Source organism: Pongo abelii, chromosome 10, assembly GCF_028885655.2.
Source record: "Pongo abelii isolate AG06213 chromosome 10, NHGRI_mPonAbe1-v2.0_pri, whole genome shotgun sequence".
In the NCBI taxonomy this organism is placed as follows: domain Eukaryota; kingdom Metazoa; phylum Chordata; class Mammalia; order Primates; family Hominidae; genus Pongo; species Pongo abelii.
In genome coordinates, this window is record NC_071995.2 from 30791845 (window position 1) to 30808112 (window position 16268).

Below are 16268 nucleotides of genomic sequence, written 5' to 3' on the forward strand. Positions count from 1 at the left end.
TAGATCTGCACGAGTATTAGCCTGTGGTTCAAATTCTCAAATAATTTTTTACCTCTCCCTACATCTAGTGCCAAGGTTGAGGCCTGTAACTTTCCATGCGGGTGGGTTTACACCTTGTTTAGCCTTACACTGAAGATAGTCGTTGGTGACTCAGCCTTATATGAACCTATCTTAGGAATTTTGTTTTCTCCTATTGAAGCTGTGTTTTACAATGAATTTTTTTGTCTTGATTTATTGAAATATAGTACAAATAGATGCTAATACTAATTGGGTTTTACTGCTACTGAAAGTCTTATTAATCTCTGGTTGACTCCTTACTTTAGTCCCTATAAACTATTTATATCTTAACTATTTTATCTCTACTTCATCTTCTAAAGTTGAAGCAATTAAAATCTCGTGTGATAACTAAGACATCCAGTGTAAATTCCTTCAATTTTCCTATAGATTACCTTCTTTGTTGCTTTCCCAGAAAAGGTATTATTCTGCCCTCTTATCAATGCCAAACCTTCTTTATATGTTGTGTTCTCAGAAAGCTTACTTCACATTTCTGTGTGTTTCCTATGACTGTTGACTCTCACTCTCTCTGTCCATAAGCACAGTTGAGTCTACTTTATCAAAACAAAGTGCCTTTCTTGACCCTACCGTCTAAAAGCCACCTCCCCAATGTTTTCATCTCAGACAACAGTTCTATTCTTCCAATAGCTCAGGTTAAAAACTCTTAGGTTACTCATATGGGGATCTCATTCTCCCTCAAAACCCAAACTATCAACTCATCAGCAAATCCTACGGCCCTACCTCTCTTCACCACCTCTACAAATGTGGTCAAAGCTAGATTTTTACCTGGATGACTGCATCATCTTTTACCTGGACTATTGCAGTAGTTGGTCTCCCAGCTTGTGGTCTTGCCTGCCTACAGTCTACCTGCAACCCAGTAATAAAAGTGATCTTTTTAAAATGTGTCAGATCATGATCTTCCTCTGTTCAAAATCCTCCAATGGTTCTCTAGCTCCCTTATGGTAAAATCCAAAGTTCTTTTCATGTCCTGTAAGTTCTAAAGAATTTGGCCACATTGCCCCTCTCCAGCCACTCAACTCTGGCTCTCTGGTCAATTTGCTATTCCCCAAATATACCAAATGTATTCTTGTCTCACATCTACTATTCCTTCTGCCTTGAATGTTCCTTTCCAAAATGATCATATAATTCCCTCCCTTGCTTTATCCAAGTCTTTTTTTCAAGTATGATCTTTATAATGTGGTCTTCCCTAACCACCCTCTCTGATATTGTATACTTTCATTCTCTGCCCCCCTATCTTGCCTTATTTTTTTGGTATAGCATTTACTACCTTCTACTATTATATGTAACCTTTAAAAATTATCCCATTTCCACCTTCTAACTTGCCCCACCAAGGCAAACATTTTTGTGTGTTTCATTCACTGCTGTATCTCTAGCACCTAAGACAGTGTCTTACACATCCTAAGGGTTCAATAAAAATTTGTTGATTATTTGGGATATTAAATTTTCAACAGTCACTTAACCCACTATGAATGTGGCTTCTGATCCTACAGTTCTGCTCAGTTCAAGAAGCTTGAGTTTCCATATGCGATGGCATTTGATTTGATTTTTACTTCTAAAATAACTCTTCTTCTCTTGAAACTTTTTCTTGCAGAGATTTCTGAAATGCTTAATTGTCTAAGTTGGGTCACTGTGTTTGAGGGTAAGTAGGCTGCAATCTGCATGTCTCTTACCCAATATACAAATACTTTGCTCAAATATCCACTTATCAAGAGCATTGATTACTTCCTGAAGCAGGCTAGTTAATTTCAGAAATCACTCAAACAAGAAATGACTTACTATTGAATTGAACTCTGCCTTCTAACTTCTACCCAGTGGTCTTAGTTTTCAGCTCTGTAATTATTCAGAACAAGTCTAACTCTGCTTCTTTAGTAGCCTCTAAGATAAATCAAGACAGTTCCCTCCTCCTCTTCAGTCTTCTTTGGATCAAAAAATATTATGGTTCCTATAACCATACCTCTCAAAACATTGTTCTGAATTTTTCCCATCTTGGTCATTTTCCTTCAGACAAATTCTGGCTTATCAATCTCCCTGTCTAAAGATTGTACCCTAGAGGTCCTAGAGGTCCCTGAGACTCTAATAAAAGAGTTTCTTAAACTCTTGTTCTAAATATCCTTCTAATAGCTTAAGCAAAGGTGGCAAAAGCTTTATTAGCATTCTATCATCACAAGTGTGCCTAAGACAAAGTCAGTTTAGACCATTAAGCCTTTTAAATTATGAGCTGAAATTAAGCCACATCTTTTCTATCTGTACTTGAAATAAATATTTATATTCATTTTACATTAGTTTTGAAAGTTATAATCTTTCCATCATTTTAGTTTTAGCATACCCATTGGCTGTAGCATAAGGTCTAATCTCTCTGCATGGAACTCAAGGTCCTCTGCAATTAAGTCCCAATCATCCTTTTTATCCTCATCATCCACTGCTACCCCAGTTCTCATTCACATTGTTGTCCAGTCACAGTGGGATACTCAAAACCCAAAAAACCCTAATCTTCCCCACCTCCTTGACATTGCTTATACCTAATTCCCTTGGCCTAGAATGACCCCTTCCTGCCTCTCCGTCTGTTGAAATCTTCAGTATTAGAGCTACCAAAGACCTCATGAGCTATAAAATCATAACTATCCTTCAACGCCTCATTTCAATGCCATCTTTTCCACTATAACATTTATATCTCTCCCCACACTTCTAACCACTCCACACACCTTAAAAACCACATGAAAGAGAATTAGTCTCTATCTTTTATAGTGTGCACTTCTTGGATGGTGTGGATTATAAAGCTTATCTCCTCTTGTAGTATAGTTATTTTTGTCTAGCTCTTTCTACCAGATTAGAAACTTGTAGAACTGTTGTTATCTTTGTACTACACTATTAAATTCTCAGTACGATTTTAAAAATGAATTTAGATCACTTAAGAAACTGATATACTTGCAGAAAGATTTTCTAAAGCTTAAAGATATTTTTAGCCATATTTAGATATATTTTAGAGGACAGGGTATGTAGAAAATTCGTAAAATGAGATTAAAGCTTATAGGACATTAACTATTTTCCATCTTCTAGGTGATGCTAAACAAAATATTACCATGATTATAGAAATAAATGTGACAGAATTAATCACTGAATCCCATAGCAATCTCGTTGCCGGACACTGTTAGTATTACGAATTTGAACACATCAATTCAAGTAAACTTTAGTTTAATAACTATTCAGGTCGATGATTTACATGAATGAGTAAATATTCACCAATTAAAAAATATCAGAGGAAATAGATACTTTTATATTAGAACTGGAGATACCAGATAAAAATGCCAAAATAAGCCAAGTTGTGGTGGCATGCCCCTGTAATCCCTACTACTTAGTAGGCTGGGGTGGGAAGATCCCTTGAGCCCAGGAGTTCGAGCCCAGCCTGGGCAACGTAGAGAGACCTGTCTCAAAAAAAAAAAAAAAAAAAAAAAAATTGCCAAAGTAGAGTGTTTTAAACTGCCCCATTTTGTGGGAGGAAAAGCCCCAGGAATCATTCCTATGTAGGATACATACCAATTATGAGAATAGTAGTCTCCTTTGGAATGGGGGTAACGAATCTTCCCACTTTCTCCAAGTAACACTGTCCCCTGAGGTTTACAATCTTCAAAAACATGGGAAACAAGCCGATCATTTGCCTCACCCACAGACAACATTTCAAAATGATACAGAGGCCAGCCTGAAGCTATACAGTTTATATTACTCATTTCATCGGTATTTATGGGAATGCAAATATTTTTAGAAGCTATGATTTAGACATTGTATTTGCAAACAGACTTTAAAAACATTTCTGAATTCACCATAATTTGAATCAAAATCAAAACTTTTTAAAACACTTCTTACAGATTTAACATTTATCCAACTTTCCCATCTCTTTCTAGACTGTCTTGGGTAAGGTTAAATACCTTTGTATAAAGATGCTAAAGTACAATTTGAGAAGCTGAGGCGGTTGCATCACTTGAGGTCAGGAGTTTGAGACCAAGCCTGGCCAACATTATTCAGGTGTGGTGGTCCATGCCTGCAGTCCTAGCTACTCAGAAGACTGAGGCAGAATTGCTTGAACCCACGCCACTGCACTCTAGCCTGGGTGGAGAACAAGACCCAGTCTTAAAAAAAAAAAAAGATGTTAAGTAAGCCAGGTGCAGTGGTTCATGCTTATAATCCCAGCATCAGCACTTTGGGAGGCCGAGGCAGGTGGATCATCTGAGGTCAGGAGTTCAAGACCAGACTGGCCAACATGGTGAAATCCTGTCTCTACTAAAAATACAAAAATTGCCGGGCGCGGTGGCTCACTCCTGTAATACCAGCACTTTGGGAGGCCGAGGAGGGCAGATTACGAGGTCAGGAGATTGAGACCATCCTGGCTAACACGGTGAAAACTCGTCTCTACTAAAAATGCAAAAAATTAGCCAGGCGTGGTGGTGCGTGCCTGTAGTCCCAGCTACTCGGGAGGCTGAGGCAGGAGAATGGGGTTAACCCGGGAGGTGGAGGTTGCAGTGAGCGGAGATTGTGCCACTGCACTCCAGCCTGGGGGACACAGCATGAGACTCTGTCTCAAAAAGAAAAAAAAAAAAATTAGCTGGGCGTGGTGGGGGGGTGCCTGTAGTCCTAGCTACTTGGGAGGCTGAGGCAGGAGAATTGCTTCAACCCAGGAGGCAGAGGTTGCAGTGAGCAGAGACTGCCACTGCACAACAGTCTGGGTGACAGAGTGAGACTCCATCTCAAAATAAATAAAATTAAATAAATAAATAGCAATGGCATGGAAAGTCTCCCTCATTCACTCAAAAGTTTTAGATGCCAGGGTCAGGTTTTAAATGTTGGAGCTTATGTATGAATATGAGCAGGGCATTTAAAGTTTACATTCGAAAATTTAAATAAAACTCAGATTGTGAATATGGTACAATCCTCCTGTTTGCTTTCCTCTGATGACTTTTTTCAAGTCAGCTTCCTTCTCTAATTAGAACTGCACGTACCCTCTCCTCTCTGGCTTCCGTTCACTTCTTGGACAGAACTCAGGGCCTTTGTTATACAACTTGGGCCCACTTTTGAGAGGGGTTGGCCCCGATCCAAACCTGTAGAAGGTATTAGGAGTTAGTGCCTTTCCCAATAATAATCATTTAAATAAAACATTTTTAACAATGTGACGTTAAAAGAATATTAAGAATTATAACTTCTAACTAAAATCAATGCAGAGGGAATCTTTTCTCAGAGTCAGTGACCCACTACGTCTTTTAAAAAAGGCTAAAGGACTATGTGGAAGCAGAAATTGATTTGATTTGATGGTTAGTGTGGTTTTAAAAATAAGATGTGAAATATTCAATTCTCTGATTTTTAGAGTTAAGAAAACTCAATTTAACCCTATTTCCAAAGCATAGCCAGTTCTGGAAAGAGATAGGGGAAGATGAACTAGAAAAAATAGGCAAATAGAAGATGAGAAGCTTAGAAGGTTATCCTAAGGAAGCATTATTTAAATAAATCACTTATCACGTTCTGATGTTCATTTCACTGGAATTAACCATTAATGTCTGATTTCATTGCTCTTGTAAAATCTCATTGTTACCATTTATCTTTGTTCAGGGCTTTTAAACCTTGTCAACTTTCCCTTCCGGGTGATCAAAATGGAACACAATTGCTACCAAAAGAGAACTGCTCCCCTGAAGTAGAGCAGTGAAGAGGCCTTTTACATCTAAGACCAAAGGAGAGTCTGCGGCAGTCTGAGGAAGTGCTGGCCTGTGGTAGGATCCACAGCACCACTTCTAAAAGCCCTTAGTCAGGTGGCTGCCCTTGGACTGCCATGGGAAAGGGATGGAGGATGGAGGGAGTGCTATGTTCTGGGGCTCTGGGTCTTGTCATTTTAAAAAATGTTTGGTTTCTACATTCAACTGCTTGTTCCTGAAAGCTGTGTTCTCTCAGGCCTCTTTCATTCTGCAGACGACAGGTTTGGTATCTCCAGGCCCACATTTTCTAATCTAGATTTTAGTGTCACAGAGCCAAATTAACTCTCCAAGGCCTCCCTCATTTTTTCACTGTTGCCAAGTAAGTTAACAAGGTTGAACGGACAAAGTGGGAGATGAGTGATTTATTTTTAGTATTCTTAAGTAGTACAGAGAAAAATCATGCCAACTGAAAAAATGAAGAAAGAATCCCCTGATGAGTCTATTCTCAAGGTCTATTAATAAAATCTTGTAAATGCAAAAAGGCATCTCATGAAAATTTTATACAGGGATTTGGTTTGTTCAAGTTATATTGACAGATTTCTGTACTCAGGGTTTCAGAGACAAGTATCTACATTGGACTAAGAATTTAAAACCAGCCTCATTCTTGCTTTGTTCTAAAGCTTAGTTCTAATAATATCGCAACATAGCAGAGTAACTGCCCTTGAGTTAGGATGAGATGAGGAAGAAAGAATTCACCTACCTGTGAACAGATTTTGAGTGATAAAATCCATCAACTCAGACACTTTGGAGAAAATGCCAAGTGATGCCTTCATATGGTTGTTTCTTACAGGAGCTGAACCTCCAGCACAACCAGCTACCCAGGAAGTTATCCCAGCAAGAATCCAGATTCCACCACCTCTTCTACAAACCAGTGGTCCTCCAGAGTCCCCCTTTCATGATACAAAAAAAGAGAAAATTTGAAAATAGCCACAGTGTAAAATATTTCATCATTTCTGTAAACATCAGCACTCATCACAAAGTGAAAAGAGGTAGAGGCAAAGAAGTCCTCTAGTCATCATCTATCAGCTTTTTGTTTATCCATTTTCTTGTGTCCTTATCATTAGTTTCAAGGCAAAATGTTTTCATTAAGATAAAATCTCTTTATACCTATTGGTTGCAATCTTGTCAGGTTAACAATTTCTCTTCCTCCTCTTTTTTTTTTTTTTTAAACTACCATGTACATTCTAAAAATCGTTGGAAGGGAGGTAGTTACAGATAGATGATTCTACTATAGCTTGTCACCTGGAATTGCTAGGAAAGACTAGGTTGTCTTCCAGTCATATAGAGCATCAGTGAATAGATCCCTCAAGATAGTTCAAGGCATTAAAGCTTTAAAAATCGAAAGCCTGGGCAGGGCACATGTTTCACACCTGTAATCCCAGCACTTTGGGAGGTGGGGCTGGTGTATCACCTGAGGTCACGAGTTCGAGACCAGCCTGACCAACATGGTGAAACCCTGTCTCTATAAAAAATACAAAAAAAATTAGCTGGGCATGGTGGTGGGTGCCTATAATCCCAACTACTCAGGTAGCTGAGGCAGGAGAATCACATGAACCTGGGAGGCGGAGGTTGCCGTGAGCCAAGATTGCGCCATTGCACACTCCAGTCTGGGCAACAGAGCGAGACTCTGTCTCAAAAAAAAAAAAAGGAAAGGACCACATTGGCTCTTATGCTACAGAATAAAGAACCCAAGATTTTAGGATTGCATCTTCAATAACATTCCAGAATCTATGCTGCTTTAATCAGACAACATTGTGTCAGATTAAACTCTTCTCAAAAGGTGTAGAGGGCTTCATCCAAAAAAGGATTGCCTGTAATGAATGCAGATAGGAAAAAGCACCTTTAGCTTATCTGTTTTCCAATTTAGAAAGCGGCATAGGGTAAGTTTCAATCTCCTCCCTCCCAAACTCCTGTCATCGCCTCGAAGAAAAACTCAAAAATCCTTCCAACAGATAATTTCAGAGAGCTTCCCTCAACATTTTCAAGCTGCTTTTTGGCAAAGAATAACGACTCCTTACTGCTCCACCTTAAAAGAGAAGATAATTTACTTGGAAGACCTATCTAAAACTTAAAACTCATGTGTTTCACAAATTGGTCTCCTTGTCCTCTCTGAATATCTTGTGAAGATTGGTATTCATTGTGAAGTTGTGTCAGTCTTGGGAGATTGTGGTCATTCCCAGTATCTCTTACACAACAGTGACTAAAGCTATGTATCTTCAGTCAAACTTTGTGCAAATATATTCTGCACCAAAGGAAAAAAGGTTCGCAATGGTTAACAATATGTGAAATGAAGAATTCATAGCTAGACCTAATAAGATTGTGAAAGTGGTCATCTTGCTTGATCCCATTAGGTTGCACATGTTGAAACTAACTCCTTTCACCAACCCACCAAAACAAAAGACGTGTAGGGGTAGGAATGGACGTGGAGACAGGAAATAATTCTTTCTGCTCAGGTCAAGTACACTTTTTCAGTAGAAATCAGATGAAAAGATGAAAGGAAAAAGAATTTTGACACAGTAAAAGAAGAAACATGAGCTTGTTTTGGGGAAAGGCAGAATCTACTTTCACCCACATGTTACTGAACAGCTAGGCTGGTTTACACTTTTGTACCTGGCAGGCGTCCATTCCCTCATCAGGGAAGCCGGCACACAGCATGGTCCTTCCCAGGGGAGGGAGGTTCATGCTCTTGAGCACAGTATTACACGCTCTGTCATCCATGATGGGAAGTTCAATTTCTTGTAGGACATTTGAATATTCTGATGCTGTAGAGAGAGGACAGATAAGTTAGTACACAATATCCTCATGGAAACAAATTAATGAGAAGTCTACAAGTTTGGAACTATTTCAAACAGATTTTTAACCACAGGTAGAAGTAATTGTTTTTAGGTGTGAATCATATTCACTTCTAAAAATCAGATATGTGGCAGAGGACATTTTTTAAAAATTCAGTAGATTTTTAAGGTAACATAGGCAATTGTACAATTGTGGCTGCTCTAAACAAATGCTTAAATGTTTCCCCAAGAGAGGAAATCTTTGGTCAATATAGCAATGTTTTATAAAAATGATTTCTTTTGAGACAAGGTATCCCTCTGTCCCTCAGGCTGGAGTGCAATGGTACAATCAAGGCTCACTGTAGCTTCAACCTCCTGGGAGCAAGTGATTCTCCCACCTCAGTTTCCCAAGTAGCTGGGACCACAGGCATGCCACCGTGATTCGCTAATTTTTTAATTTTTTTTTTTTGTGGAGACACGGTCTTCCTATGTTATCCAGGCTGGTCTGGAACTGCTGGGCTCCCATCCTCCTGCCTTGGCCTCCCAAAGTGCTAAGATTACAGGCGTGAGCCACTGTGCCCTGCCTAAAATTCTTTATAAAATAAAAAATCACAATGTATTGTTGTCAAGCTTTGAGGTATAGTTGACAAATAAAAATTGTATTTATTCAAGGAGTACAAAGTGATGTTTTAATATATGTATACTTTGCAAAATGATTACCATAATCATGCTAATTAACATTACATCACCTCACAGAGTTGACTTTTTTGTAGTGAGGATACTTAACATTTACTCTCTTGGCAAATTTCAAGTATTCAATATATTAACCATAGTTCCCATGCAGTATATTGGATTTCCAGAACTTACTTGTCATACAATTCCACGTTTACACCCTTTGAACCACATCTTCCCATTTCCCTCACTCTCAAATCCCAGGTAATCACCCTTCTACTTTTTGTTTCTGAGTCTGACTTTTTAAAAAAGTTACCATATTAAAGACAAAGAAGCTTAACTATTGTTACTATTTCCTGATCATCCTTTTGCCTTATTCCTCCTCATCTATCACAGCTCTATCCAGCTTCCTTTATCTGCCATACCTAACCAAATTGGCAGCAGCAGGAGTGACATGAATAGCCTTTTTAAAAGTATAAGCCTTTCAATGCTGAGGACTACCAGAAATCTTCGTTGTGTCAGAAATTAGTGATAAAAAATGATAAATGTACTACTCATGGTCAACAAAATTATTTCTGCTTCCCCTGGACATACAGAGACCTGGAAGAAGTATTAAGTCATTCTGGTGTCTCTTACTTTTGGAAATCTTGCCCCATCCACTGGACAAGCAAAGAATTCCTGGTTCAACTTTATCATCACTGTCAGGAAGACAGATTGGCTGAACAGCATTTCCTGAGAAAACAACAACAAAGGCATGAGGTTCATGGATAAATATGCCATGTTGAATATATTTGGGAAAGTGAAATCTCTTGATTTCATGGCTTCTACACTTTCTTCCTAAATGTAACGGTGACATATTTTAAGTTTTGGCCCCTCCATATAAAACTGTTTTGTATTTATAGAAATTTTGAGAAATGCAGAAAAAGTAAAACAAGGAAAAACATAAGGCCAATTGTTCTGCACACCACCATGAGCCCCCTAATCTACTAACATTTGAGACTATGCCTTTGTTTTGAAAGGGTAGTTTTTCACTTGACAGTTATTGAGCACAAATCCAGAGGAATTAGCCAGGCCACTGCCTTTGAGAGATTGAATTGATCTTTAAGATCCTAGAAATTTAACTGGCCATGAGAGGAGCTGTAAAGAACCTGGGAAGTTTAGAAAAAATATAGATAATGGTGAGAAGAGACTGTAATTCAAGAGAAAGTGGCTGAGGATTGATCACAATTGATATCCAAGTCTTTAGAAAAAAGCCCAGTAACTCCAACTATGATACAAAAAATAATTTTATATCTAGACATGTGCTGAAAATGTAGCACACTAAAAACAAAGAATGGATCTCAAAAAAATCTAGAAGAAAAAAAAAATTACCAAAAATGGAATGTTATTGATTTCTCAACAGCAGTAAGTGAATGTTAGAAGACAGTAGAACAAGATGATCAAATTATCATGTGGCAAGCACTCTTTTAGATCTCAACGAATGAACAGAAAGAAAAATATCTCTGTCTTGGTAGAACCTACATGAGTATGTATATTTGTGTTTGTGTGTTGGGTGAGGGAAGAAGAAACAAACAGCAAATATAATACATTGTTCAATGGTAAATACATGCTATGGAAAAATAATAGGATAAAGGAGATAAGTCTGGAGATTAGGGAGAATGGCATGGAAGATGTCATTTTAAATATGATGGTCATGGAAAGTCTCATTGAGCAGGTGACATCTGAGCAAAGTCTTGAAGCTGAGGAAAGGAATCATGTAGTTATCTGGGTGGAAGTCATTTGATGAAGAAACAATCCTTGCTGCAGGATCATGCATATGTGTTTAGGGGACAGTGGGAGGCCAGGATGACTGGAGCAGATTAAGTAAGTTTCATAAAAAAAATAAACAAATCAGAGGTTAGACATAGGACTAGAAAAGAGGGTATGTCAGATAATAATGACATTGATTTTCATCTAAATGTAATGGAGAACCATTGAAGTGGTTTGAATAGGGTGATATAACCTGATATACATATTAAAAAGTATTATTCTGGACACTGGGTTAATAACAAACATTAGGAAGACAGCAGAAGCAGCTTGAGAAAATTTCAGAGACCATTAAAATTAACCCAGGCAAGACATGATGGTAGTATTGCCTGGAACAAGATGGCAAAAGTGTGAAGTGAGTGAGGCAGAAGCAACAGGATTTTCTGACCCATTGGATGTACGGTGTCTGAGAAAGAAGAATCAAGGATGAATCCAGAGTTTTTTAGATTTAGATGTTTAAATTATTGATCCTGGATGAGGTCACTAACAGAATGAGCACAACTAGAGAATAAGATGTCCAAGGCTGAGCCTGGGGCACTCCACCAATATGAAGTCAAGGAGAAGAGGAAGAATCATCATAGAAGACTAAGAAAGGGTACAATAGGGTAGGAGAATAACTAATGGATTTCCGGAACTCAAGTGAAGAAAATATTTCCAAGAACATATGAGCAATTCTGCTAAAAACTGTTACCCAGAAAGATGGGAATTGAGAAGTTACTTTGAATTTAGCAACATAGAGGTCATTAGTGACTGTGACAAGACCAAATTTATGGAACAGTGGAGTGAAAGTCTGATCCACTTAATGTGGAACAGACATCTTAACCTAATACATTCAGCTATGAGAATTGAGGAAATGAAATTGACATAACTAGCATAGATGGCTTTTAATAGAGGTTTTCTATAAAGGAAAGAAAAAATGGGGCAATAGTTTCCTATTATATACACTTCGAGTTATTCTCAGTATTTTGATCACCTACTGTCTTCTGACATTCACTTGCTGCTGTTGAGAAGTCAATAACATTCCATTTTTGGTAATGTGTCTTTTTCATTCTAGATTCTTTTGGGATCCATTCTTTTAGTGTGCTACATTTTCAGCACATGTCTAGATATATAATTATTTTTTGTATCATAGTTGGAGTTACTAAGCTTTTTAAATCTAAAGATTTGGATATCAATTATGATCAATCCTCAGCCACTTTCTCTTAAATTACAGTCTCTCTCCACCTACATCCATACTCTTTCTAAACTTCAAATTGGATGTTTACTACACTCTATCTTCTCTGTCTCTTATCCTCACTGTCTTCTCTGGGTAATTATTTCAGATTGTCTAGTTCCATACACCTAATCTAATCTGGTAGATAAATATTCTATTGAGTTTCTAATTCCAATTACATTTTTATATTTTCATGTTTTACTGGCTTATTTTCAAATTTCCCTTCCATCTAATAGTTTCTTGTGGTTCAATCATTTTCAACACACTTTCACTTCTTTAAACTTTAATATACTCATTTTCTATTCTCTATCTTGAAATCTGTAACCTTTGAAGGTCTGATTCTGATTGTTAATTCTTCAGACTATCTTTGATGGCAAATTTCTCTGCATGTCTCTGTGTTTGAATTCATTAAAACTTTATGGGAATATATTAAAGCTGGGATTCAAATTTCATTCTCTCAGAGAATTTATTTTGCTTTTGCCAGAGGCTGATTACTCACCTGGAACCACTTTAAAATTTTGCCTTGGAGGGTGTTTGTGCCACACAGGTGATGTCAATTTCAGCATCAAACCTGAGCGAGGCCTGGCTCATGATTACAGATTCTTCTGAGAACCCTCTGTCCAGAGCCAAGATTGAGACAAGTAAGTGTCCTTATTCCCTCACTTTATGTGGCATAGCATGCACAACTCCCTCTCCCTATCTTTCAAAGCGTCACCTTTCAGAAAGTTCCAGGTTCTTTACAGCTCCTCTCATGGCCAGGTCAATCTCTAGGATCTTAAAGATCAATTTGATCTCTTAAGGGCAGTGGCCTGGCTAACTACTCTGGACTTGTGCTTTGTTTTTGACCAATTAACACTTCCTTTTCTTGCATTTAAAAAAGAGGGGGGCTTTTAGTATTTTACCCAGAATGTTTATATTACCTGTGTTGAGAGAGTGTTGGATATCTTGTTCACAGTAATGATGGAAAGAAGTCTCAGAAAATATTTTCAAATGTTCCGAGCTTTTTTGTTAGAGATGAATATAGGTAGGTAGTTAGAATGTAGCCCAGCCAAGACACAGGAGTCCTTAAAATACCAGTTGGCCAAAATATGGACTTAACCTAAGTTGTTCATCAATGAATGAATGAATAAAGAAAATGTAGTATATATACACAATGGAATATTATTCAGCCACAAAAAGAATGAAATCTTGTCATTTGCAACAACACAGATGAAACTGAACATGGATATTAAGTGAAATAAGCCAAGCACAGAAAAACAAATATCACATATTCTCCCTCATGTGTGAGTTAAATACTGAATCTCATGCAGATAGAGAGTAAACCTGTGGCTATGAGAGGCAGGGAAGGGTAGGGAAGAGGGGAGGATGAAGTGGGGTTGATTAATGGATATAAATATACACTTAGAAGAGGTAAGACCTGATGTTTGATAGATCAGAGAAATAATTCAAGTGTTCTAGCATATACAAAAAGATAAATATTTAGGGTGATAGATATCCTAATTACCCTGATTTGATTATATGAATGTATCAAATTATCACATGTACCCTGAAAATATATATTTCTAATATGTATCAATGGAAATAAATGAAAGGGAAAAAATGTTGATTGTTAGGTTGATTGTGGCTGGGACATGTAGCTTATACAGTATTTTTTCAATAGGTTATAGACTGAATAAAATTATTTTAAAAAGAAACAAAGCTTAGCTATTCTATTACTAGACAGCCACACAGACATTAAAGTTAACTTGTACATAATTAGCAGTTTTCCTCCATTGCATTTTAAATATTCTAACTCTCCATACTCACCAAACTTGACTTTGTGTTTTAGATACAGCAGTGCAATATCAGGACTCATATATTCACGGCTGTTGTATTCAGGATGGGTAATAATTTTTGAGACAGGAATATTCTGTTCTTGCTTATCCTTCTGAAAGAAGCTGTACTTCCCAGAAGTCACAGTTATATTCTTCAGTTGCTTCCTAAAACCAAAGAAAAATGTTTCATAGGTAGTTGTTTCCCCTATGCAAGTCTTCGTGGTTTGATGTAATTAGATGAAAAGTGATTAATGTATCTTTAAGCAGCCCCAAGTCTTTGAAGAAGGTTTTCCTTATTATTGAGTATTACCAATGGTCATTTTTTTATTTAATTATTTATTTATTATTATTATACTTTAAGTTTTAGGGTACATGTGCACAATGTGCAGGTTAGTTACATATGTATACATGTGCCATACTGGTGCGCTGCACCCACTAACTCGTCATCAAGCATTAGGTCTATCTCCCAATTTTAATCTAGAAAAAGTCGTGGTTTTCAGTCATGTTTCCATTTTTCTGAGTCAAGTATTTAAATATTGCCTCCTTTTCTTCTTTGATATACAAACCATAGTTCACACACGCTATGCCATTTGTAACAGGATATAAAAGTTGCTTTCTAGAACTGTTCCTTCTTTTCTCTTATTAGTACCCTCTTTTAATCTGGTCAAATATTTGTAATTTCTGCAGTTTTTTCCCTCCTAATGATTTTAACCCAGATGATTAAAACTTTGGAGCATCCATTTAACATTTCTTGTTAATGCTTTATTACAATAAATAACCACAACCTCTACCCAAGCACTAAATCCATAAATTATAGATGATATCTGGGATTGTTTAATTGAGTAGAACAGGAAGCACTGGGAATCTTGGGACAGACACACATTTCTGGGAATCAGGAAGATCAGTGGGTGGGTGCACTGGGAGGCAAAATTAAGAAAGGGACTGAGAATGAACCTGCTATTTACAGCGACAAATTTCCCAGTCCCATAGCCAGGAATCAAGGCCTGACAAGTAATGGAAATCCACAACTTACTCACTGAGGTTGTCCAGGCAGTGTGCTGCTGTAACAACGCGATCTTCTTGAATCAAGCTTCCTCCACAGAAGTGGTGCTCTTCTGATTTTAGGGAGACCTGCCCAAGAAGAAAGTTACAAATGCAGCTAATATGTCTCCCCACAGACGTATCTCCATCGGAAACACTGGAGATCAACTTTTCTAATCTGACATAATATTCTTAAAATACATAAATTGCATACTAAGATAGTTCCTATGAAATAAACTTTTTGGTAGAGAGCTAGAGGGGTTCAGAAGAAAAACTACATATCAAAGTGGATTCCTGCTTTTGAAACAAAGGAAATATTTCACTGTTTTCTCATTAAGAAATCAATGCCTTTGTTGTACTGACCTGCCATGGATGTCCAGTCACTGTTGAATTTCTCCAACTACTAATTCTAGAGAAGAATCTAGATCCCACGGCAGGTTCCTTATTTTTCGTGTTGACCATGCGAATTCCACACTTCAGTCCTGTGTAGAAGAGCATGTGTATGTGTGCACACAGAGCCTTATGTAAGAGTTCGCTTCACCAAGATTTCCCGTTTGGATTTTCCTGGCCTGGCACAGACATTCTGATAGCATTTCGCTGCAGACTATCACATTCTTCTCTCAATATTTTCTTCAGAATATCCCACAGTCACCTGGGTTGACCGGATATTGCCTCCTGTCTGCTCCCTTTCAGCCTGTGTTACCACTGGGCAGGAAGGGGCCAGCACTGCCTCTGGTAGGTGACTTGGGGCTTACTCTGGGAAGATGCAAATTTAGGTTGTGTTAAAGATACCAGGAGCCACATGCAGTGGCTCCCGCCTGTAATCCCAGCACTTTGGGAGGCCCAGGTGGGCTGATCACTTGAACCCGGGAGTTCAGGACCATGGGCAACATGACAAGACCCCATCTCTACAAAAAAATGTAAAAATTAGCCAAGTGTGGTGGTGCATGCCTGTGGTCCCAGCTACTCAGGAGGCAGAGGCAGGAGGATCACATGAGCCCTGGAGTTTGAGGGAGCCATGATCGCACCACTGCAGTCCAGCCTGGGTGACAGAGCCAGACCCTGTCTCAAACAAACAAACAAAACAAAACAAAACAAAACAAAACAAAAGATACTGAGGAATGACATATACTACTCTGGA

The 16268-nt window shown here is 38.0% G+C and overlaps 1 protein-coding gene across 1 annotated transcript in view; it reads right to left on the reverse strand.

The window, feature by feature from the left end:
• The window catches only part of OVCH1 (ovochymase 1), a 59966-nt gene that overhangs the window by 42739 nt on the left and 959 nt on the right, over positions 1 to 16268 (reverse strand). Inside the window, exons 2-9 of the mRNA XM_024257454.2 lie at positions 15491 to 15609; positions 15120 to 15217; positions 14079 to 14251; positions 9890 to 9985; positions 8421 to 8572; positions 6511 to 6700; positions 5067 to 5165; positions 3610 to 3697 (exon numbers count right to left, since the gene is read on the reverse strand). Coding sequence (XP_024113222.2) covers positions 3610 to 3697; positions 5067 to 5165; positions 6511 to 6700; positions 8421 to 8572; positions 9890 to 9985; positions 14079 to 14251; positions 15120 to 15217; positions 15491 to 15609 — 1015 coding nt within the window. The remainder of the gene's footprint in view (positions 1 to 3609; positions 3698 to 5066; positions 5166 to 6510; positions 6701 to 8420; positions 8573 to 9889; positions 9986 to 14078; positions 14252 to 15119; positions 15218 to 15490; positions 15610 to 16268) is intronic.